Source organism: Chinchilla lanigera, unplaced genomic scaffold (genome assembly GCF_000276665.1).
Source record: "Chinchilla lanigera isolate Chin_1 unplaced genomic scaffold, ChiLan1.0 scaffold00042, whole genome shotgun sequence".
Classification (NCBI taxonomy): domain Eukaryota; kingdom Metazoa; phylum Chordata; class Mammalia; order Rodentia; family Chinchillidae; genus Chinchilla; species Chinchilla lanigera.
In genome coordinates this window covers 5,183,680-5,210,727 of record NW_004955443.1, presented here as the reverse complement: position 1 = coordinate 5,210,727, position 27,048 = coordinate 5,183,680, and the positions used below count along the sequence as shown (strand labels likewise).

General features: G+C 37.6%; 1 protein-coding gene across 4 annotated transcripts in view; it reads right to left on the bottom strand.

Moving 5' to 3' along the window:
- The window catches only part of Atp8a1 (ATPase, aminophospholipid transporter (APLT), class I, type 8A, member 1), a 219,983-nt gene that overhangs the window by 151,304 nt on the left and 41,631 nt on the right, over positions 1-27,048 (bottom strand). For 2 of the 4 annotated variants that reach the window (XM_005391917.2, XM_005391919.2), the window contains exons 5-7: positions 24,237-24,282; positions 5,977-6,017; positions 1,259-1,332 (exon numbers count right to left, since the gene is read on the bottom strand). In XM_005391917.2, the coding sequence (XP_005391974.1) occupies positions 1,259-1,332; positions 5,977-6,017; positions 24,237-24,282 (161 nt within the window). The remainder of the gene's footprint in view (positions 1-1,258; positions 1,333-5,976; positions 6,018-24,236; positions 24,283-27,048) is intronic. The other 2 variants (XM_005391918.2, XM_005391920.2) reach the window with 1 other exon arrangement.

Genomic DNA, 27,048 nt, shown 5'->3' with positions numbered 1-27,048 from the left:
GTCCATCTTCCTCAGTGCAAAAGTCATAAAATTAAGGCCTGAAAATTTAAGCAAAATCACTGAGGTACAATAAGAATCCTGGTCTTCTGACTCATAAACACAGCTCTCTGTAATATCTCATACTAGCCAGGACCTAAGGTGATGGTAATAAGTGCTCCCTTAAACTTGCTCCCTTAGCTCCCAGTAGCAGTGACTTTGTACCAGTGTTGGAAACCTACCCTGGCAAAGTTACAAGCAAATGAAACTAAGAACAGAGAGGCTGATTTGAAAACATCCATATTAGTATCTCTGAAAACAAAAATCAATCTGTACATGGCACAAAAAGATGCCAATCTTAAAATATGGAAATACAACCATCTCTGTTTATTTCAACTGCCTGAAGATATACTATAAATATACAGGTAATTCTAATTTGCTCAATTACATTTCACTAGCTTGTGAATTCAATCACTTTAAGTCAGGACCTGATCAAACAGATTTTGAAAAAAGGACACTGTCCATATTTATATATGGAATTTACAAAGAAAACTGTCCAAGGAAATGATGATAAACAACCTCTAAAATATCAAAAGCATTTCTTATTAATTTATATTAAGACTAGCTTTACAGTTTTAAACCCTAAAACCATCTGCAAATCACATTCTTTAAAGGGTGACTGCGCCATATGTTCTAAATTCTAATTCATGGCTAACTTAAATATGACTACAATAAAAATTATCTGAATTCAACAATGGAAAGAACTTGAGAGAAAGAGCAAAGCACTTATTTTTTTGGTTGAAAGAGGATGGCATTTCAAAAGCTATGAAGATGAAAAGGAAATCACTCATTCATTTTCTTGTACCAGTTCACCATAAGACTCAAGAGACTTTGCAGGGATATATGAAGGCATCATAAAGCAACTTAAGAAGGAGAATTGAAAGATAAAGTGACAGAACCCAGTCCATGGATGAGATAAAAAAATGACAGGAAATCTTAGACATTAAAGAGTGGTAATGGTCCACACACATGGATCTGGACACATTCAAAGAAGAAAAGCTTCTCAACTGTAACTATAACTTTTGAATTATATAGTACCTATTATTTATTCTATATGGCAAACATGAAAGTGGTCCAATCAATTTTTAAATGCTTAATTAAAAATCATTAGAGAGGTTTAAAATTCTTCGTTTATTCCTTATTTCCTTGGAGAAATCACAAGGTCAATGCAGGGTAGAGAAACCGTCCTCTACACTGTTTGAGCGTCAGTAGGCATCTCTACCTTGATGAGAGAAGTACAGTGTCAGCAGGTATATACTCTTTGCCTTTTATTATAACTATATCTCCAACATTTACCTGAAAGAAAACTGGGAATCGGTTAATTATCTGCATGGAAAGATAGTTACAAATATATAACCCATTGTATTAAAACAAAAACTACAGAAAAAATGGTTACTGGCAGATAAGAACTGTGGATCTTCACAAAATGGCATAAAATTATCTAAGAGTGAGGCCAGGAATCAGGGAGTCTTTCCAGAGCCGAGTGCTGCCTCTTCGTTTTATCAGTGTTATACAATTTATCTTCATAAAATCAGTTGATCCCATCCTCCCTCTAGACATCTCAACTTCTTATAGTCTTTCTCTTTGACATAAAAATAAAAAGGAAGATTTCATCAACTGAAATCTTTATGCGACTTAAAGAAGTTTAAACACAACTGGAGAGAATATTAATATAAGTGATCGTTACTTTTCACAGTGACCTTTAAAAGCAATTAGTAGTTGTAATGCATAATTTGAAAGGAAAAAAATAAGTTTGTGATTCTAAGCTATTTGCTCAGGATTGGTAAGGGGAAAAGGTTATACTCCAACCCATATCTGACTTGACTTTTGCATAAGTGAATTTACTGAAACTATCACTATAATTCAAATTAAAAATAGATTAATGTTTAAATTTTACTACCTGTTAGCATTTTTCTGAGCATGACATGGAACTAAAGATGCACTACGGTCAGAAATGGTTAGAAGTTATTGAAGTTTCAGGCCTGTCACAAAGCTTCTGGGAGACAGCTAAGAAACAACCTAGCTTATTAATTAAGGTGACCAAAGTCAGCTTGGTGGCACTCCTCCTATATTGTGAATGTTGCTCTCTCTCTTAGTACACAAAGGAACCTAAAAATGAGTTTCTGCAGCTAGTAGAGAGAAGAAAAGCCTTTTTTGTTCTTCCTACTGCCTACTTTTCCTTGAATTTTAAAAGAACATATTGTTAGGCGAAAGGAGAGAATAAGTATCCTTAGTGGGAATCATAAGAAACTCTGTTCTATTTTACATACTGGAAGGAACAGGAGGGGGAGATGTCTTCCAGTCTTTGACATTTATATGTTACTCAGGTAGCAGAGCTCTAGATGCCTGGATTCAAAAGGACTTATTTTAGCTGAAATCTAAAGTTTGAATTATCTGAAATGGACAAATTGGTTGTTTTTTTTTTTTTTTTTTTTGTCTTTTTGAGACAGGGTCTCGCTATGCAGTTCAGGCTGGCCTTGAGCTCACTTTGTAGCCCAGGCTGGCCTTCACTTCTCAACGATCCTCCTGCCTCAGCCTCCCGAGTGCTGGGATTACAGGCATGTGCCACCATGCCCCGCCTGAAATGGACAAATTGTCAAGGACCTTAGAATCAAACATTCCGTACCTAAAAATGTTCAAATAGGAAAAATTAAAAACTGCAAGTATAAATGTAATCTAGACTGTAAAATAATGTGTAATGATAATGCTCTGATACCACTGACTGACAAAATGATAAAATATAAACTCTTTGTAATCATGGCAGTTAGAATGGTACTCAGGTTAACATTTAATTGTTCTTTCACAACTTAGTGTATGTTAATGTTTCTCCTCCAATTAAACTATATGCTTCGTAAAAGCAGGATATTTGCCCAAACCACAGGGTTGGGAGTTGAGCTGTTCGACTTACAAAAAATCCCTGCCTGATGCCACTGCTTTCCAACCTCTTTATTTATTGTAAGACAAAAGGACTTGTATTTTAAACTGGAGAAAATATTAACAACTCATTGTTGTACACTGTGGTTACCCTAGTGAGTACCAAGAACTCATTCAGTGGTAAAGCATGTGTCACACCACTTTGAGAAAGCAGAACACTTGTTTGTTGCTTTTTGATACAGAGTCTTGGTATGTAGCTCAGGCTGGCCTTGAACTCATAGTGCTCCTCCTGTCTCAGTCTGCTGAGCGCTGACATTACAGGCATGCATCCCCACACCTGGCGAGCAGGACACTTATTTGCATATGTTTTCGATTAATTTCTCAAAGATACCCAAGTACCACTCTGTTCTTTTTGGTTCTGAGCTCCTAAACAGCACTTGCCTTTCCAGCATAAAAGGAATAGACAGAAAAAAAGGCCCAGGTGGCAGGTACAATTCCCTATGATGAATGTTATCATCATGTATATCTAAAATGTACCAATAAAAAATTTTTTAAAAGGCAGAACAAAGGCTTTGACTGTACACCCCAATTGGAGGAGCATCGTGACAAAGCAGTTTCAGCCCCAAAATACCAAAGTGAAGAACACAGAAATACAAGGGCTTTTGGTACACGACCTTGAACTTTCTCGTCATGGATATTAGCAGTGAAGATTAAGAAAAAGGTACTATTATCAAAGTACAAATGACTAAAAATCTAACTATGTCCAATTCTAGGTCCCAGGATATTTATATTTGTGTTAAGGGATTTTTTTGGGGGGATGCGGTATTTAGAATTGAACACAGGGCCTTTGCACTGAGCTACATTCCCAGCCCTCTCATTTTTAAATTTGGTAACAGGGTCTCAGTAAGTCCCTAACTTGTCCAGGCTGGACATGAACTTGCGATCTGCCTGCCTGATCCTCCCTGACTGCTGAGATTACAGGTGTGTGCCACCATGCCTGACAGATTTTTTTTGAGATACAGTCTTAATCCAGTGAAGTGTATTTCATGGTGGGAAGTTCATGTATTAAAGCAACTTTACAGATGACTTTCCTGCATGTATACAACCCACCATGCTTTGCTTCTCAACTAAGCCAGAAGAATGCATTGATTTCAAGATTATTCATCTGAATTCTTTACCTGTGTTGCACCTCAAGAATCTGTAGTCTCAGCTGCATCTCAATGTAAAGAACTAATCTTTGTGGTGAGAGTAATGAAGCCAGCAGCTTAACTTTCAAAAGTGAAGATGCAATTTTTCATATGGAGCTTTTTAATCACAATACTTTCTTTTAAAATTAAATACTTGAAACTTAATATTCTGCAACAGGAAAATACTTCAGGGTAGTAACTGGAGAGATGAACTGTATTACTGTTTGAAGCCTGACGTCTGCCCAGCTGTGAATGACAAGAGATGCTCCTTCTCAGAGGCCTGTTGAAAAGCAACCACAGTGGCCACACATCTGGAATGGCAGAGAGAGAAGTATCCTGAAGCAAAGCCAATTCGCTCTCAGGTTTCTCAGGTTACCTTGGCATGTGGATGGCACTAGGCTTTAGCTTACTGATTTTATTTTTAATTCTACAAAATATCATATAAGCCAAGGAAAAGATGTGCCACAATCATCATGGCTGGTGATCTAGCATTTTGTTCCTCACAAATTAAAAAGAGTTAACAATACTCTGCATATAATTAGCACAATCTTGAAATAATTATTGTGTACTAGGAAAATAAGTTTCAAAAGTTAATTTCAGAGTGAGGTAGCAGACGGTTAGTTGTTGACTGTCTTCCTGAGGAAGCAGTCCACACAAGAAGATAAGAAATTGATGTATTAATTTGTAGTATGTTAACTACACTGACAGCCCTAATAGTGAACACATAATTTCAATATTTCATAAATGATTATATCCTATCTTCTCTCTAAAATGTTTACATCCACAAGTGCCGGAAAAGAGCATCAAAGAGACTTAGTAGGAAAGTGCCTTAGTTTTCTTGTCTTTTATTTTGCTCTACTGAAAACAGAGATGACTATCATAGAAATAAAGAGCAATCAAAGTATTACCATCTTTTTTATTCTTATGTCAAAGAACAAAGAACAGACAGTGATAAATTTTCAACTATTCGGAAGAGATGTCAGTCTCTATTCTAGTTACTTACTTAAAAATCAACAAATTTTTTATTGGGAGGGGATCCTATCCTGCAGGGACATAAGGAACATCATAAGGTAGAATCAAATGCAGGAACTTAAACTGGCTGAGAAATAATAGAGTGCAAATGAACTGACTATGGGTAACACCTCTACTGTTCTGCCATTATACTGTCCTGTGTGATCTTCCAGTGTCCTGAGAATCCCAGGAAACAAAATCTCACTGGTAGACTGGCCTCCAAAAGGCCATTTACCAAGTTACAAAGGCAAGCCACTTGTGGATGGCTAATGGCTAAATCCTCCGGAATTAAGGGATTAATGATGCTTACCTTTAGAAAGTGAAGTCTGAAAAGAACGATCACCTGGACAACATTTGTTAAATTATGACTCAATTCACTAACATGCTAGAGGTTCAGTGAGCAAATGAACCTCTCATGTTATGGAACTGATTTCTGGCTCATTAGAAAATGATGTTTTTAAAAAGGAAATAGTATGAAAAATCATTAGCCTCACTATATGAATTTGAAGTAAAATATGAAAATATAAAATAACTTATTTTTACTTGGACAGTAGATGATAAATGCAAAAATTACAACACAAAACAGCTCATGGTTAAATAAAATCTATGGAAACAGTACTCAAAATATACTATGAAAGAAACAAAAAAGCCCTAGGAATTTCTTTTCAAAGTAGTATCTTTCTAGAGCAGAAACACTGAATATATACGACTGACTGAAAACTCCATGTATGTTTACAACTTTGATTACTAAATCATTCTCATAGCAGTGAAATTCTTGAGATTTGCTTATATTGTATGCAAACATTCCATCTACTAAGTACACCTCAATGTATTTCTTCTCCCGTAACAAATACAAACCAGTGCATACCTTTTCCCAGTGAACAATTTCCCAAGCACCATTTCTCAAAACTGGAAAGAGAGAAGGCAACATTTCATGAACATTTTGTGTTTACCCTTGGAAAGGCTATTTCTGACAAAGTGATCATTTTAAGTGATTAGCTTTGAATAAAGAGACTCAGCAATTTTTTGGGTATAAAAACTAATCATGACAACAAAGATACATAAAATTACACAGTGAAATAAGACTTATGAATTTCAGCTCCTGAAATGACATGTCACCAAAAAAGGGCTGCCTCACTTAAATTACCAAGTGCTTTGTTTAGTGCATTAGAATTACTGGTCTGGGTTGCAGAAGACAGACATAAAATGATGTGAAAAGGGCAGGAAAAAGCTTGCAAACATTTCATATACTACAACAGTAGCACTATTTAAAAAAATCACAAGCAGGGAAGTATTAGTTTAGTAAGATTTGAATACATAATGCTATCATAAAGAATCTGTACCATTAGGTTCACAATAAGGGAAAAAGAGCAAACTTTTCTATTGTTGGTTTACTGAAAAAAGTTGGAAGAAGCTATTATTAAATTATGATAGAAGTTTGATTACTTCATAGTGTTTTCCTCCTGCTTCACAACAGTAAAATGGCTCAGTACGACCTAATCTCTGACATAATATTGAATATATCAACAGATACTGAAAATAAAACAAGGGAGTAAAGTGAAGTAGATGACAAAGCATATGCATTAGTACTGTAATAAAAAAGCAAATCCCCCATCAATAAATTACCCAGATGGCACATTCTATGAGGTCAAAGCCAGTATTTGCTATAATATTACATTCCCAGGAGGCAGCACAGAAATGTAACACAAAGCAGTAAGTAAATGTTTACAAAATAAATGATTTATAGATATAAGTATATTAGATTCAGCTTCTTTTGGTGTTAAGAGAACCAAAGCCTGAGTCCTATGGAAACAGTCACAAAGATAATAATTTGTCAAATATTAAACAGCAAAATCTAACATTAATTACATAACATACTTCAAATCAGTATCACCACATAAATTATTTTAATCAAGTAAAATATTTTGCTTCAAAGTTCTCACATAGGCACTGTGCCTTAGTCACCTCTTCTTTTCTAACATCTTACTGTGCTCCCAGCACATGACACTTAAGTGCTCTTAGGAAAATAAATGAAAGCAAGAGTAAACGTGGTTAAAGTGTACTTTGGTGAATCAACTTCATTACTTTAAAAAGAAAACAATTTAAAGTTGAAGGGCTAAAACTAAACTAAAACTATTGTCAGTAGAGTATCTGTAGTTACATATTAAAATTCCAATGTTTACAGTAGTTAAACATGTTCCAAAATCAATCACCATGTCCCAACACACATAATTCTAAAGCCTGCAGAGTTCAACCAAACTGGTCCAAACTGATTCCAGGAGTAAACCTGCTCCTCGATGTTCAGGGAGTACCAGGAGTTCAAACCACACGATGCAGGCAAAAATGCCCTGGGCTTAGGTGCTGTCTCTACCCGTGCCTAGCAGGGTCCTTCTCAAAATTAGCTGTTATGATGAATAAAGACTAAAGGAGAGCACTCTTCCCTTTAGTCCCACACCCCAGTGACTACCATATGATAACCATGCACAGTTAAAACCAACTACACTTAAGATTAACTGATACAAAAGTTGGGTTAAATATCTGTATTCATTTACATTAAATGAAAAAAATCCACTAATATGTAGAGCTTTTTATTGCCATTTATGTCCTCTGATCCTTTCTCATATTAGCAAACATTCTGCCAATTCTAGTATTTAGTTTTTTCAAAAATCAGTGCCTAGTATTTATAAAATTAAGGGATTTGACATGAAAGTAAGATTTCAGATGATATAAGATGAATATTCTAGGGATCTACTGACAAGTACGACTATATTTAATATATATGATATACTTGAAAATTTCTGAGGGTAGATCTTAAATATTCTCACAAAAACTATGAGATCATAATGCACATACATATAGGAACACATATACCTATCAGATTGGTTTAGTCATTTCACAATGTATAAATATAGTCCTCTGCTGGTATTGGTTCTAGGATCCTGCCCCCGCCACCAAGACCACCAAAATCCTCAGATGCTCAGGTCCTTTATATAAAATAGTGCACTCTTTACATCTGACCCATGTACATCCTCCTGAGCAGTTTAAATCTCTAGATTACTTATAATACCTAATAAAATATCAATGCTATGTAGAGAGCTGTTATGCCATATTATGAAGAGAACAATGACCACATGTTCAGCACAGATGCAATGTTTTTCTTGACTGCTTCCATCCAAGATTAGTTCGATGTGGTCCTTTAGATAAGTGTGTATCAAAACATCATGTTGAATTTCATAAATCTATACATTCATTGTAAAAAATAATGACAGCAATGATTATAGCACATTAGATAACAAAAAAATTATCAGCAAAAATTAGTATTAAGCACTTAGGCTTATGTCTGATGAACACAGATGCAAAAATTCTCAGTAAGATACTGGCAAACAGAATGCAGCAAATCATCAAGAAGATTATACACCATGACCAAGTGGGATTCATCCCAGGGATGCAGGGATGATTCAATAAATCAACAAATGTAATACACTATATTAATAGAGCCAAGAGCAAAAGTCACATGACCATCTAAACAGATGCAGAAAAAGCCTCTGACAAAGTCCGGAACGCATTCATGATAAAAACCCTACAGACAATTGGAATATATAGTCTTCTCTCAATCTGATAAAAGCCATCTATGACAAACCAACGGCCAGCATCACATTCAATGGACAAAAGGCTTTTTCTCTAAAATCAGGAACAAGACCAGGATGTCCAGTGTGTTCACTCATACTCAACATAGTCTTGGAAACTTTAGCCAGAGCAATTAGACAAGAGAAAGGAATAAAAGGAATAAGGATAGGAAAGGAAGAAGCTAAATTATCATTATTTACAGATGACAATATATTCTACATAGAAGACCCCAAAAATTCCAATAAAAAACTTCCAGATTTACTAAGCAAATTCAGTAGCACAGCTGGATATAAAGTCAACACTCAAAAATCAATAGCCTTTCTGTACATGAATAACAAACTCACTGAGAGAGAAATTATGGAAAAAACACCTTTCACAATAGCATCCAAAAAAATGAAATATCTAGGAATCAATCTAACACAAGATATAAGAGAATTCTACACTGAAAACGACAGTACTCTGAAAAAGGAGATTGAAGTGGATATCAGAAAATGGAAAGATATCCCTTTCTCTTGGGTAAGAAGAACAATACAGTGAAAATGGCCATACTTCCAAAACTGTTATGCAGATTTAATGCAATTCCAATCAAAAGTCCAATAGCATATCTCATAGAATTTGAGAAAACAATCCTAAAATTCATTTGGAACCAGAGGAGATCTAGAATAGTAGAGGAAATTCTGGGCAACAAAAGCAAGGCAGGGAGCATCATAATCCCTGACTTGAAATTATACTATAAAGCTACTGTGATAAAAACAGAATGATACTGGCAAAAAAAACCCCCAAATCAGTGGAACCAATTAGAAGATGCAGAAACATCTCCAGACATACTCAGCCACCTCATCGTTGACAAAGGTGCCAAACACATTCACCAGACAAACACATTCAGCCTTTTCAATAAACAGTGCTGGAAAAACTGGTTCTGCACACGCCAAAGATTAAAATTGGACCCATATCTTTCACCATGCACTAAACTAAATTCAAATGGATCAAAGATCTAAATATTAAAACAAACATTAAATCTGGAAGATGGAATAGGTAAAACTCTTAAAGACATTAGTGTAGTCAAAAACTTTATGAATAAAACCCTGATCACAACAGCTATCACAAAGAGTCTACAACTGGGCTCTGACCTTATTAAAAAGCTATTACACATCCAGAGAAACCACCAACAGAGTGAACAGACAACCCCAATGTAGGAAAAAAATGTTTGCGAGCTGTTCCTCAGACAAAGGACTACTATCAAGAATGTACAAAGAACTCAAGAAAATCAGACTGCCCACATTTAAAGACCCAATCCAAAAATGGGCATCTGAGATGAATACACACTTCTCAGGTGAAGAAATACGAACTGCAAATAAATATATGAAAAACTGTCCAACATCACTGGTCATTTGAGAGGTGCAAATTAAAACAACACTGAGATTCCATCTCATCCTGGAAAGAATGGCTATTATCAAGAAATCAACCAATAACAAATGCTGGAGGGGTTCTGGGGAGAAGAAGCCCTTGTCCACTGTTGTTGGGTGTGTAGACTGGTGCAACCACTGTGAAAGTCAGTGTGGAGATTCCTCGAAAAACTAGAATTGGAGAAAGAGAAACCTAGAATTGGATGTCCCATTTGACCCAGCTATTCCCTTTCTGGGTATCTTCCCAGAGAAACTGTAAACATATCATGGTGATATATGTGCACCCATGTTTATAGCAGCACAATTTGTAGTAGCTAGATCTTGGAAACAACCCAAATGCACATCAACCAGGGAACAGATAAAAAAGATGTGGTTTTTTTTAATACAATGGAGTACTACTCAGCCATATCAAGGATAAACTTGAGTCTTTTATAGGAAACATGGATGCAACCTGAGACTATACTCATAAATGGAATAAACTAGACTTGTATGTTTAACTATCATATTCTCTCCTTAGTGTGAGAAGCTGAAAGAGTAAATGAGATCCAAAATGTACAATAGATATTGTAAAATGGGAAGAAACTTCAAAAGGAGAGAGAAACTGGGATGGAGGAATGGAGAAAAGAAGGAAGTGAAAAGAAAAAATAAAATAATTATATATAAAAGATAGTTAAGATAGTTATACTACTAATTTCTCTTAGTTCATTGAAAAGAAAGGTTTGTGCTAATATTGTTTGGACAATTAAATGCCAATATCTTGTATTCTGAGTAACTAATTTAAGGATAACAATAAGCAATATATTAACCATTGTCACCTTCCTATTATCTGTTTGGAAATTTTTGGTTTTTTACTCTTTAAAATTAAAAACAAATAGGTGTAACTGCAAAGCTCAGAAGGCCAGGAAACTTTAAGTTCATTTCCCACACTGTGCCATGTAGTTAAGGCAGAGTACAAGCCACCATAGTATAGTAGGCTCCCTGGGTCATCACTGCACCGAGGCTTCCTGTCCTCTTATACCTAGACTGCTCCCCTTATTTAGGGCACCCGCCTGACTGATGCTCAGGAGGTTTTCATTTTCAACTAAAGCATAATTTAAAGCAAAGTGAACACATACTAAGTGCTCAATTCAGTGAATTTTGACAATTGTAAACATCTGTGAATCCACCATTTGACAAGATACACAACTCCAGAACAATTCCTTATTCTCCTTTGCAATCCATCCTTTTATCCCCAGAAGCAAGTATAAGTCAGTTATCACAGAGCAGCCTTGTATTTCATGTACAATTAGCCCTCTGTATCTGCAGGTTGTGCATTTGTAGATTCAACCAAGTGTGGACAGAAATATGTAAAAATTCTGTGTCTGTACTGAACATGTACAGACTATTTTACTTGTCATTATTCCCTAACCAATAATGCATAAGAATTGTTTATACAGTATTTACACTGCATGATACATGATGTAAAGTATTTGAGAGGATGCACACAGGCTTTATGCAAATACCAGTTTATATAAAGGCCTCAAGCATCTAAGGAGTTTGTATCTCGAGATGGTCATCCTGGAATTAATCCCCACAGATACTGAAGGCAATTGTACTTGAAGTCATTCAGCAGTCATGTATTTTATATTGCATTTTCAATCAACATTGTCAGATTTTGTTTAAAAGCTTTTGCTCTCCCCTATTATATCAACACAGCTCTATAATAAGTTGATTTCTAGATTCTGTATTTATTCTACCAATTCTCCTACCTTCATACTATTATATACTACTTTAATTATTGTTATTTCATGACAAGTCTTAGAATTAGGTACTGTAAGTCATTCAACTTTATTGTTTTGTAATATTAGTTCACTCTAAATCCTTTGCATTTTCACATGGATTTCAGAACTGAAATTCAGGTCTACCACTGAGTTACATCCCTAGCCAAAAACTGTCAATTCTCAAGCAAAACAAAACAAACAAACAAATAAACAAAAAACTCTCCTAAAATTTAGAGCTCAAGTTTTTCAGTTACTGGACAAGCTATGTCTCTCCATTTATTTATGTCTCCATGAATTTCACTTAGATATATTTTGTAATTTCTCATGAATGGTCCTTCATGGGATTTCTTGATATTTTATTAATAAGTGATATGCTTTTTTTTTTCATGTTCCAGTCACTGCTAATAGGTACAAATGTTTGTATAACAGCCTTTTCATCCTGTAACTCTGTTAACTTGTTAAGTTGGGTATTTTTTAATTAGTACACATTTGTAGTACATAATGATCACATTCACCATGGGGTGTTTGTGCATGTACACAGCACATCTTCTTTATTTTTGTCCCCTTCCTCTCCCTTCCCTCCAATCTTTCTTTCTCTTCCTATTTGCAAAATGCTCTATTTCCATTCTTTCCTTCAATTCTTTTTTCTTTAAATCACCTTTCCCTTCCTCCCTCCTCCCTCATCTCTTATTTCCTTTCCCATCTGAAAGAGTTCTTCCTGTTTCCTAATGTCTATGCTCTACTGTACTTTGCCCCTTGTTTATACTTTGGGTTTCTCACACACGAGAGACGACGGAATATCTGAACTTGTGTATCTGATTTATTTCACTTATGACTCCAGTCTCGAATATAGTTTTTAACTGTAGTTTTGTTTTTATGGTAATACTCTAAGCAAATTAATTTCTATTTGTTGAGAATGCAATAATGATTTGGGGGTGGTTTATTATGCCCCTATGCCTCACTGTTTATCTCTTTATTTTAAAATTCTTCTGTTATGCAAAAATTCTTTTAAAACTCTAAAATAGTTCTTACTAGTACAAATGCTCTGTTCTGACAGCATTTTACAATTTCCTCTTCCATGCAAGGCCTTTTAGGTTACAGCTCCTGACGATTCCCCATCTTCATCTCTGACTGCTTCCTCTGCACCCTTCCCATGCCGTCTGTGGTGAAGATACCTGCTCCGTCCTGCCTCAGCTCCTTGCATCTGTCTCCAGGACAAGCATACTTTTTCTTGGGCCCTCACCTACTAAATTTCTACAAATCTTCTAGATTTCAGTTCCAATCCCACTTTCTCAGCAGACATTCTACAGCTACCTAGTCCTTCACCACTAGCCCCACGTCTAAATGATCTCCCTGCACTTTTTCTTCCAAGTGTTTATCCCAGTTTTACTTTATATTTAGTTGAGGAATGGAAGGGCTGTCTCCTCCTGACTGTAAGACCCATGACAATAGGACCCTGCTCTGTCCTGCTTGCTATAGTATTCCCTATGTCATGACAGAGTAACACAACAGCATCAATAAGCACTTGCTAGATGCATTAATATTTCTCTGTGCTTGGGACCACGTGTGGTCACAGTAATAGTTACACAGATTTGCTAAGGATAAAACTCAGCCTTCTTAGTAACTCTCATGCTAAAAACAACATACACATGGTATTTAATACATAGTTGTAGAGGAAAATACTTTGTCAGTTCCTCAAAAAGTTACCCACAGCTACTTTATAATCCACAAATTCCACTCCTAGATATATCCCCAAGAGAACAGAAAACCTATTCCACAAGTCTGGTACTACCGTGTTGCTCATAAAAGCAGAATGTCTATCAATTGGTCTACAGATAAACAAAGTGTGCTGTGCCCATTCAATGGAACATTAGCAGTAAAAAGAAATGGAGGGCACATGGAGGAACCCTGAAGATACACTGGAAGAAATCAGCAATGAATGGCCATAGAGTGCAGAATCTTATATATATAAAAAGAGTAGAATGAATGAATCCAGAGACAGAATGGAGGTTAGTGGTTGCAGGGTCTTAAGAAATGGGAGAATAGGGACCAACTGCACACATTTGGAGTGATGACAACGTTCTGGAATCCTCGAGGCAAGGGAGATGGCAACATAACTTTGTGATACGCTGAGGACCACTGAACTACATTCACGAAATGATGTACTTCATGATATGTGAGTTATAACTGAATAAAAAATAGCTACATAGAATGATGCCAATGGACTATGATGCCATTTGTTTAAAATATACTTCTCAGCTTTGTAAATTACTAAAAAGATTCCCAGTGCAAACAGTTGGGGATGGTTATATAATCATGAGATGCACTAACGGGCTTGCTTCTCTGCTGTAGCTCTGGGCCACCCTTTCTAGCACTGTCATCTAATCTTGAAATGCTGCCACTTCATGGATGTTTGCTGGTTCATATCTAAAAATAGCCCTGGCCCACTCTCCTGGTTCAGTGAACAAGATAGAAGTGCAACAACAGGATTCTCAGACACCATGTCAGGGAGTCTTCGCTCCACCTAGAAAGGTGAAAGCCAGGGGTGCTTTCATGGAAGACCGTGAGCGTGGCGCTCTGAGTCTGCTTCACTTCTGATGATGGATGCTCCTCCAGATCTGCTTCCTGCCTCCATCTATGGAACCTGCTCACTGACCCTCAACCTTGCTCTGATCACTTCTCTCTCCACAATGAACCTGCTCACCTCCTTTCCCCACTGACCTCCCTACCTTCACCCAAACAGTACATTCTCTCTCCACCCAAACTTTCCTCTCATTATTGAAGAAATACACTGGGAAATGTCATTTTCTGCAAAAATTTATACAGCAAAGAAGCTTATAAATATATAGTCAATGACATTTTTGTATCAAACTACAAAATCAATACTTATTCCAACAAGAGGGGCAGAGGTGTACAAAGGAAAAGCACCGTCTCTTCCACTTCCTCAGTCAGGAGCACTGACCCGACATCCTTACACCTCTATTTTTAGACAACCATGAACACAGTTGACTTTTCTCCTTTTCTATTTAAATTTATTTCTAGGCAACTTGATCTTCCATTTAATATTGCAATGGCAAACAGAAAGATCTAAATGACACCCAGGATTTGGATGCAGATTTATTTACATGGACGGGTACTGATAGGGATTATTCCCAAAATATCAGGTCTTGATCTCTGGTGTCCTACGGCTTATACGGGATAAGCAAGCAGGAAGTACAGAGTGCTTGTCAACTGGGGATTGGTTCTTACAATATGCATCATAGTGACCAAGTATGATCATAGTGATCAGCTGTTTCTAAGAAACAAAAATAACAGGAACTGTAACCTGAACTATTACCTGGGCAACTAACAGACTGAAGTTGGGGGGCAGTATCTTCCGCTATAGTATGTCTTACATACTTTTAGGACAAATCATAGAGATTTAACTCATGTAAAAAAAATAGTCCACTGTAAGAATGTGCCAATTACAACAGGTCAGACAACCGAATGGACTTACGAGACCCAACTGGAAATACTGACAAAAGGCTCTAATCAAGGGAAAGCATGTGGCATGGCAGGAAAATGAATGCCCAGAATGTGCCAGGGCCTGACAAACTTCTAGGCACCACTCCCAAGGGTCCTTCTCACTTACCCAAAATATGGGTTCTGAACTTCCATGTTATGTCAGAAATCTGAAGTTTAGGGAAGCCTGGGGAAAAGTTTCCAGCTGGTTTTTTTCTCTTCTTTTTGATTTTTTATTGGTATATGCATTTGATACATACTAAATACATTCACAAGGGCAAAATGGCACATCTGGATACACTTTACTTCTCCTTCCCCTCTGCTCCTTCCTGTCTCATCCCATCTCAGATCCCCTTCCCATCTCTGCGTGTCTCCATTTCCTATCATCAATCTTTTATTTTGTTCTATAAATTATTTATACTTTGGGTTTCTCATATAAGAGGAACCATACCATTTTAGCCTTCTCTGTCTCATTTATTTCACTTAGCATTACAGCCTCATGGGCCAACCATTTTCCTAAAACGACTCCTATTTATCCTTCTTTCTGGCTGAGTAGTTCTCCATTGCGTGTAGCCAGCAGGGTCTCTACTCTCTAGTCAATTACTCAAGCCAGACTGCAGAACTGGTTACTCCAGGTTAGCCATCAGCCTGTATACATCTTCATATTAAGTAGAGAAATCTCATACTGGGAACCTCATAGGTGTTCAGATTTTTAACTAGCTGAGTCACCAGCTAGTCCATCTTGTCCTTATCATGGCCAAAGTTGAGCATCACACTTTCAGGTGTCTCCCACAGCAACTGTATCACAATGCATTTTACATAGCCTCCCTTTAAAGAAAATTCTGACTCCTGCTTTCTACCACTACGAAGAACACTGAACAGCACTGATTTGATTGTATCTTATGAGAGCAAATCCCAAAAGGAGCACTGCTGGCTTCGGAGCATTTTGTTGTACTTTCATCAGACACAACCCAACTATTTCCTTAGGATCTATAGTAGTATACTCTCACCAGCAATATATGAAGTTTTACTGCCTCTAAATGCAAATGCACACAATTACTTCAATTCTGTTCATCTGATGTGCACTTAGTATTTAAATGCAAAGCTGTAGTGGTCTGGATTAATCAAGGTGTGTGCATTTATGTCTCTGCACCGAGTTAGACTCCTAACTAGCGCAGCATTTCCTTGAAAATATTGCAGAACCTTACTACTTACCACTTGGTCTGTGGCCTGTGGCATCTGCATTTTTTTGTACTCTTATTAGATGAATACTTTCTTCCCCTACCCCTATTTATTTTGTTCTTGATATACAAAACATACAAATAATGAAAGGAAGTAGACAGCTCTATAAACTTTATGCTAGGTCCATCTTAGAGTACAGAGATCAAAAATTCTGGTAAAGTTAAAAATCAGCTCACAACATATAAAAAGTGTATGTATAAGTCAAGATTTGAATAGTGGGCAAGCATACCCACCAGTTTTATAATTCACAATGCTGGGTCCTTTCCTGAGATTTTACCTTTGTTGGGCTAAAAGTGACAGAACTACTCTGCTACCCAAGCAGGGGATGATTAAAGTGAGAGTGAGTGGGGACAGAATCCTCAAAATGGCCTGTGGAGGTGCTTTAATAGCTCACTGCTTGAAATGCACACCTCCTCCGCCTCTCCCAGTTCCAACCAAACACACCTGCTACAGTTTCCACACAACCCAATTAGGCAGCAAGTATGCCTGGGAGAACTCAGATTAAACAAACACCTCAAGTGTAACCTGTTTTTACTTAGCAGCACACTAGTTAACAGCTTTGTTGTAATGGGTTTCCTCTGTGAAAGGAAAACATTCTGTTTGGGTACCTGGGGGTCTGATTCCTCACTCCAGGGCCCTAGAGGAAGCACTGAAGTCAGGACTCAACCACACTGCCCTGTGTGCTCATTTTATGGTGTGTCACTGGGGTGATCACAAGTCACTGGCTGGTGTTCCCGAGGAATCAGTCACTTCTTAAGTGGGTAACAAGAGGTAAGCCATTCGAAGGGATGCCACAGAGGACAAAAGATCCACAGGCTCCTATTCCTCTCTGGCAGTTAGCGTTTGAAAGAGATTTTTATTTTAGGTCATGGAAAAGATTGAGAGTGTAGCTGAGTACCTGTCTGAGCTAAGCACAGAAGGAAAACCAATATACCATATTAAAGCATTCATTCATTCCCTATGCAGGTTCTTCTTTTCAAAACAGTTCTAAGGTAAAAGCCTCTCTGTGGCACAGACATTGCACAAGAGTGTCATGTGTAAACTTGTGTATAAAGGTCAAAGGAAATCACTATGCATGTGGCCAGTCATTAGAGTCTCCTGACACAAAAGACAACAAACTTCCTGAATTATTCTGATTGTACTATTTATACTGGTATTAAATTAGTTGATGTTATTTTAATGAACTCATCTATACAGCTTTTAACAGTGGCCCTTGAGTTTCATCAGGAACACCAGCATCATCGAGAATTTCTTAAAAATGAGATTCTGGGGCCCTATCCCAGGCCTCCAGAGACTCTAGAGCAGCAGTGGCAAGGCTTTGTGGCCACCACTGGCTGTTTGCTATCACTGAGAGCTCTAAAAAAGGTTCACCGTCGCTGCTTTAAGGTGACGCTCAACTCTCAGCAGTTTTAACGAGCCCTCCAGGGGATTCTGAGACACAATCAGGTTTGAGAGCTGGGGATTTATAAAAAATATATGGGGGTGATGATGCGGTCAGAGCAGGAGGGTCACCATCCCCTACTCTCAAAATGCTTTCTCTTGCACCTGCTCAGATTCAGACTCATGAATCATTCACGTTCTCCTTAATTGAGAAATTTCTTAAAAGAAAAATCTCCCTCCATGCCCTCAGCAATCCATCATTCCACAGTTCCTGGCCCGAGTTTCACCGCTCCTCAGCCTCTGTCCAGTTAAGAACTGGAACTCTGCTTAAAAACTAGTAAGCACCACTACTTCTTAAATGCGGGATTCAGTCCCAGTCCTCTTTAGTTTGGCCACACAGGGATCCCCATCCCTCCAAGTCCAGCTAAACCTGTCCTCTGCATAGTTCCCTTTGCCTTCACCTGGTCACAGTCTTCCTTTCGATTTAATCAAAATTAGTTTTTCTCAGTATCTCGTCTTGACCCTGCTTCAGAGCTGCAAACTTCATCTAGATGGCAGGAAACAAGAAAACAGATTTTGTACAGATAGGAATAGAGGGAGATGAAAGGAAGAGGAAGTAAAAAAGGTGAAAGATTTATACGAGATGAAGAGAAACCAGAGTATGAGGAAGTAAAAAGAATCGTGATGTGGTATGTACCCACTTCCACGATGAGTGTAGGTATTATGTGTTGCAAACATATACTAATAAAAAAATAAAGTTAAAGGAAAGAACAAAACAAAGAATTCTTTCAAAAGTACAGTGGGAGCCTATCCTCACCCTTCATTTATTCCCACTAACTTTCTCACCCTGGTTTGAAAAAGCCTCCTAAATATGAGCATAACTTACCCTCTGTCTGTGCCCTCGTTACTTCCTGACATAGATTTATGTTCTTGCCAAGTAAACTATATGTGCGCGATTCCTGGACTGTATCCTGTATATTTCCGCTTCCGCAGTAACATTCATTATCAGTCCTTCCTCCTGGGTTACCTAGAGCTATCCTGGCAATCTCTGTGCTTACTGAAATTCTGCTCATCCTTTGTGAGCCATTCAGATGAGATTCTGAAACCCTCCTTTTCCTTTGGCCCTTACTACCTTATCTACCTCGTAGATTATCTGGTATTTCATCTTCCCTCCCATATTATAATTTCCTGTGAGGCAAGAACAAAGACTTGGTTCTCTCTGCGTTCCTGCAAAAGGTCTTACACAGGCAGACATTCAATCAAGACTCACTGAAGTGGAAATAACAAATGTTCTGACTTTGAATCACGCCTGTTTTTCCCAGGAAATATGGACATGAAGTGTATTTGGGTTTGACAAAAACAGATGGGGGGAAAGTGCCAAGGAAATGGAATACCTTTTTTAAATTAAAAAACTGAACACAAAGTAAGTGAGGTATGTACACACAGGAAAGGAAGCCAAGAATAGGGTCAGAAGCCGACCCCTGAAATCATTCCTCTCTCACTTTATGCTTCTACATTTCCTCAGGGGGCTTTGCTCCTTTTTGTACAACTTGTATTTATAGAACAAATGAAACACAATCTGGGGCTGTATTTCTCCACAAATAAATACCTCTGCTTCCAGAGGTATTGTTGGATATTATCTAACCAGTTCAATTTATATAACCCTAAGATATCAGTGAAAATTTGAAAATGTTAACAACCTTGTAGATGTCTGAAATTGCTTGGGTTATGTATGTGTTTAAATTTTAAGCCCAGGGTCATGAAAACAAGGCACTCTAAGAACTACTTATGGGTAGGCTGATGTACATCTGGTAGAGTAAACACACGTTCCGTAAACACTCACTAGATGGTTCGCCCAGGGGTGGCAAAAGGGAGGCCAGAGGCAGCAGTCTTTTTCATTGAGGAAGTGGTGTTATTTTAAGCCTCTCAGAGATACTTCTGTGTAGAACACTGCAATGAATGAACCAGACGGACTCAGTCCTCTTAGGAGGTCATTTCAGGCTGAAGAGCTTCAAACACATTCACCCCACATCACAGCAACTCTTTTTTCACAAGAGTGTTTAAATAAAAGGTGAAGTGGTTTCCAGCGGGCAATAAGCCACCAAGTGTCTTGCAGGCAAATAACTATGTCAGTGGCCATCAGCTACTGCCAACTCAGTTCTGCTCTACAGAAGGCCCATGTACCTCTGGGGAGGAAGTGAGAGACGGGGGTGAACACATTTATTTGTTCAGCAATGTGCTTTTCTAAAAATTAAATAACAGACCAACACCACTTTATTAAATGTGATACATACCACCTACTATCATACTAAAACAAGGTTTTGACTGTAGGTGAAACTGGCATTTCACATGAAAGATTGGCATGCTAGCCCACAGGGCACTTCATAGAAAGTGAACACATAGTTTAAAAATTTAAAAAGAGAACTGGCTCAACTATCACAAATTCACAATGGGACATGCTTCCATTTACATATTATGGTAACAACCGCAAATTTATAATTTACAAAAGACTGCAGATATAAATTTGGTAAAACAACTCAGTTCAGGGAAAACAGTGAGACTTTGTGCGTGTGTGTGTGCGTGTGTGCGTGCGCACGCACACAAAGAAGATCAAAAATTGAGTTTGGGTACTGAGAGAGGAAATAATCAGAGAAAATAAAGGTAAGTTTATTTTATTTTTAGGTAGTGGGGTTGAACTGAGGGCCTTTACACTGAGCTACATCCCCATTCCTTTTTACATTTTGAGGCAAGGTCCATTAAGTTACCCAGGCTGGGTCTGAACTTGTAATCTCCTGCCTCAGCCTCCCAGGGTGCTGGGATTACAGGCATGAGTCACCATGCTTGGCTTGAAGGTAAATTTAGATGTAAGATAAACCAGAGAACTCCAAATCTGACAGTGCCAGAGGGCTCCTAATCATGGAAGTGATAACTGGACACACAGTATTACTCACAGGCAGCAAAGCAAGGGTAAAATGACAAAGTAATGACTGACAGAGAAGGTAACAAAGTGGTGAGAACTTGCACCACTTCAGTATTTTATTGGTGCTTGTGAAATAGTCTGGGACACAGTATTAGGAAAATACTGCTCTTCATTTTGTTCCCACCCCAGATGATGAAGTTTCAAGATGCCTCCTTGCATATGTAGTCTCTCTTTCTCCTTCATTATCTGTATTAAAGTATCTGAGAGTGGTCCATGCACCTGTTGGTCTGCCACATACTCACATAGCATCTGCTACGACAGGAGCCTGGGCTAAGAGCTCCCAGAAACACAGAGATGAGAAGCTGGCCTTGGCTTCTCTGTGCTTCTGCCTGCTACATACAAACCAGCACACAGCAGCAACAAAAGCATCAGGAGCCCTCAAAAGTCATGCTTCTTTGGGAAAAGTGGGCCACAAAAGTTACCAAGACTCACTCATTTCCCTGACTTCTGAGCATCAATTTATACCTTGCCCTCCCTCTGCAATGAGGTGCTTGGAAAATAACCCACAATTTTGCACTTGCCAGATCACTGAAACATCTACTTAACCAATTTTTCTACCTCTGGGCAAGAAGTGGCTCTTCTTTAAAAGTGGATAGGCTCATAGGGAGACCCTATTTGTGAAGCTCTAAGGGAGGTCCAAACTGTACAAATTAACTGGTAAAAATGAGAAGCTAGACAAATATTGGTGTATAATTATGTAGTTAAAAATGTTGGAAATAAATTACAAATTTATATTTATGAAGTTGCTAGGGAATGAGAGAAGAATGAAGTCTTTTGTGCCCTGATGCAAAAATAGAGAAAATACTTATTTCTGTAAAAATATAAAAGGGTTGATATTTAAATAAATGTGAGGGGGAAATGTCATCCTCTTGCATATTATTTGGTCTTAGTAACCATTTAGAGAATGAAAATGTAATACTCTAAATTTCTTTCAAAACTTAATTACCTGTCATAAATATCCTTTTTCCCTTTCCTAAACACCCACCACAGACTCAGTTTAGGAAGGCAAATTGAATTTCATTCTGGTCAGATGACAACAAATGGGTTTCATATGAAGTAATCCGAGCTATATGACAGCAAACAGTGCTACCCAAACACTTTTATTACTGCCTATCAACTACCAAACTAAAAAAATATCAACTATCAAGGTAGGTAACGAAAACAATACCAATTTCTTAGAAAACAATTTCAAGTATTAACCTAAAAGCCATTATTACTTGCATATAGGACTTCCAAGTATTCTGTTAATCAAATGGTTTTTATAGCTCAGTCTCGATACTGTATTTTTGAAATGACTTATAAAACACATACACTAGCACTGACACCTTCTCTCACTTGCTTATTCCTTATTTCCAGCTACTAGGGCTGATCTTGTTAGTCCATAAAAGGGACTGATGAGCCAAGAGAGACAGAGAGAACACTTTCTCTGACGGGAACGTTGGGGGAAGTAAGTACTCAGAAAATGAGAATCCTTTCCGAACCAGGAGCCGTGGCCTAAAATTGTGAAAGTCGTGATGACTGTTCTTCAGTTTTACCAGGTTGACTTCTTAGACCAAAACCTGAAAATGAACTGTCACTGAAGAGAGCAGCCCTCCGCTCCAAGAAACATCACACAACAGACACATATTCACATAATTCTGTTTCAAAAGCTGCGAATAAATATTCTGAGCAATACGGAAACAAATGTAAAACTGCATATTGCCAAAATCTCCAATACTTGAAACATCTGGATTTTCGACCCTTCAATATCTATGATTGTCCCTTCAGACCTAACCTTCTGGAGAAGCTCTGTCTCCAGACAGCTGATAGCCCCCTGCTCTGATTCTTTCTGCTGTCTTTCCTGAACCTAGATGCTTATTCTATTTATTGGCTTGTAAACCTTCAGTAGCCACTCAGGACATACAAGAAAAATTGGAATCTCTTTGGCTTGCAGTTTAAGGCCCAATCTACCTTTGTAATCACGTTTGTTTCCCTCTGATATGATTCTCTTTCCTACAAGTGACACTACCAACAGATCAACAAAGCAATCCAGCAGCCTTTTCCTTTCTGCTTAGGATGCCCTGTTGTCCTGCCTTTCCCACACAATCCACACACAAGACGTCTTTTCTACATCTCTTGCTTACCCACAATACTCCCCAAATCCCAGATCTAACTCAAGGTACTCCACAACAGTCTCTGTTTTTGAATGTTTCAGCTTTAGATATGGGAAACACTATTTGCGAAGGAAATATAGTGACACATTGAGATGATGTAGCCCAATCCTTAATCTTATATGGAAATCATCTCTTATTTGTCCTTTTATTCTTTTTCTTCTGTACTTAGCTGAATAAATAGGCTATAAGCTCTTCAAAGTTAAAAATCCCCATTTATTGTTGCTGTACATCGTATAATAAAAATATCTCAGTAAGTTTTTTTTTTTTAATAAACTTGATTTCTTCAAATGCATCAAATGGCCTTATTAAGTGGCAAGAAAAAAAGGACAGCACTTTAACAGGGCCCAAACAAATAACAACAGTATAAAATACTATTTTAGACTATCAGATAATGCTGGGAGATACTGCTGATCCTCAACAGGAAACTTCAGAAAGAAATAAGACTCTCAGAGGGCACAAGCGCAAGGATGAGATAGTGTCATTTTTGCAAGTTTCTGATTTTTTAAAAAAATCTGACAGCATAGTGGCCTTTTTGCCAATTTTGAAGGTCATTTTGGTTTGGGCTGCCTCAAACTGAGACCCATACCAAAAAAGCCATGCTACTTCCTAAAGCTGGCCTAGTTTTAATCATTTCCTTTACTTCGGGAAAATATTTCATCTGTATGTATCATGTAACTCAGTGTTCTCAATATGCTTTTCAGCAAAGTAATATGATTACTTTCCACACAGCCTTTCTAGAGTAGTACCCACAGAGCACAGACAAAACAGACACATTTTACAGTTTTTAACATTATCAAAATAACGTCAGATCCTATGGACAGTACTTTAGAACACACCACTATGAGGCATTTTTATATATTAAAATGTCATCTTTCAAAAATATTTTCACTGTACATGACTCTAACGTGAATTTAAGAATCACACTAATAAATGTTTCAAAGCAAGAAACAGCTTATCATGAACAAAAACTTAAGAGATACACAATATCCTCAATTGAATTATATGTTATTGGAGAGATCCATACATATTGCTGTGAGGGCAGCTTGGTAAAGAAGAGAAAGGAGACGTAAAATTCCTACCTTGTGTCTGTTTCTTGTTCACTGCATTATCAGCTTTATGTCGTTTCTAAAATTTGAAAGCAAAAAAGAACAACAGTGAAAAAGTGAATGCGATTCACAAAACAAAAGCGCACCCCTTACAAAAGGGGGGATTTCATTTCGTCCATGTTTCTCAAGGCGTTCAATCCTTCTCCAGTCAGGTCCACGTTGAGTGTGCACTGACGGGGCCGCTGTGACTGGAAGGATCAGAGGACGAGCAGGATGTTAAACGGGGAAGTGCTGTCTGTGGCATCGTCACCCAGGACTCCACTTCCACAGCCCCGGTCCCCGCTCCTCAGCAGTGTCTCATGTCAGTGCACACGTAGGACTGAAATGTTCATGCACCTGAACTGTATGAATGGAAAGGCTGACTTAGTCTTTTCGCTTAAATAACTCACTTAAAAAAGATTGCCCAAGAGAATTATCCATGACAGCTTCTACTTCATTATGGTGTGGAAATATTTTTAGCTTCTTACGAAATTCATAATCTAATTAAGTTAATGCATCCTCTACATGGGCTGGTATCTGTCAATGATGAGGACCAAATACATCAAGCAGTTTCCTACATCCTCTTCTCTACCCTGCTCCCCAATGCCCCCCCTTACAACCTCTGCATGACAAAATCCTATTCTCACTTTTCCCCAAAGCACCTAAAATGAAATGTTGAATAAACGAGTCAGTCTAAGTCTAGGAGGGTGAGCTGGAAGAGTTACATAAGCCAGGGTTTTATAGCAAGGAGTAAGGTGAAGAAACAAAAGGTCAGAGGAAAGATGAGAATTTGAGTGGCCAAGGGGAACTTTTTCCTCTAGAGTTCAACTAGAGGTTTTCCATGGCTTCTGTCTAAACTTACAGCACTGAGGCTAACACACCAGACTCTGGTAACAATATGCAAAAATGTTGATAGTAACTAATTCTTTGCTCAGAGATCCTCTCATATAAAGTTTAAAGTCAAACCTAGCTGCACATACCTGACTATAACATAAATTGATGCAAATATAAAACAAATGAATTCCTGTTTTCTACTTCAGGAAAAACATGGTTTTTATAAGCTCAGTACATATATGAAAACATTCTCCAAGAGCCAAATGTAGAGTGGCAAATTAGCACTGCTCTGAGTTACAGCAAAGCCCAAGAGGAGTGGAGTAATAGCTGGCAGCATGAACTTGGCTCATGCAAATGATCAGCCACTGAAATGCACAGGATGCAAAATGCAGCATTTTTGCACAGGATGCAAAACTGCCTCTGTGTAAGAACTGTTGAAAATGATTCTTACCACATCCACACGCAGAAACGCACTGCAGTTCTGAGTACATAATACTCATTAACAGTGTGTATTAGTGTAGACTTTGAAAGGTGCATATTATTGTTTCCAAAAGAACGATTTGCTAAGCCTCAGCAGAGAATATTTTATAATTGTAGAACTCCCAAACTCCCTCCCTCGCTTTTCTTTGCTAATAAAGATTGTGAGAAAATTAGTAACCCAAACAAATTTTGGTCCGAAATAATGGTATTTATATATTCCAGGTGGCACACATGTTTCAGAGGCACAAATATTTCAAGAATAATGCATGCGTATAACAAATGATGGTTAGAGTTTAACCTGAGACAAAAGCTAATCAATGAAATATTTCATTTCAAGCAGGAAATTTAATCTTAGTGTAACTTAAAACTATCTTGAATATTGCTTTCCATCTCACAGAATTCTTACATGGGAATATCTCTTTCCTCAACCATCCCTCCACAGAATAAATTAGGTTACCTGTCAAAAAATAAGTACACTCTTAGTTCATGAAAAGAAAGGTTTGTGTTAATATTGTTTGGACAAGATATCATGCCTATATCCTGTACTCTGAATTACTACTACAGAGACAACAATATATAATGTATTAATTATTGTAACTCTCCTACTAACTCTCCTACTAACTTTTCTGAAACTGTTTTATTGTTATTTTTATTTTTTTCTCTTTAAAATAAAAAAGACCAAAAACAGTACATCGGATATACATAAAGATTCCCTCAGACGCTAATCTTAAGACTACAAAAAGAAAGCATGTAGATCATTATTCCTTCTAAAACTAATAGTTGAGAAAAAAGTACTTATAATAAAAATTCATTTAATATCACTGCAAGCTGTACAGTATTTATTATTACTGATATTTCATGGAGACTACAGCAATAAACTGTATTGTATAAATAGTGAGATAGACTTTAGGATATTTAAATATGCAATGCTGATTTTTCTCATTTAACATCCTCAATAACTCTGAAAGATGTATACTAAACTCCATTTAAAGGTAAGGAAGCTGAAGCTTAGAGCAGCCATACAACTTGTCTCAGAAAGTGATGGAATCAGAATTCCTCACTATGGAAAGACTTACCTTCCTAGGCATTTCTTATCACACCATTGCCCAGGTTTTCTGCCTGCACCGTGGGCCTTTCTAGTCTCCTCTGTTCGTGTGCTGTATGGTGAGCAGATTCCTCAAGACTCACTCCCTGGCCATCCTCACCTCTCACTCTACATTCTCTTTCACACCAGCCAAGATACTCATCTGAGGTCCGCATGGTTATATCCAGCTGCCTCCTTGACCTCCATCCCTGGCAGTCACAAACACACCTCAAACTGTGCCCATTAGGCAACCTGTGACCTTAATGCTTAAGACTTAGTCCTTGGCTCAGGCACAGAGCCATGTACCATTTATTTTCTTTCTTTTTTTTTTATTTTAAAGATAAAAGGAGGGAAACATTAACAGACATACAACATTTTACAACATATCACAAGCACAATACAGACAAT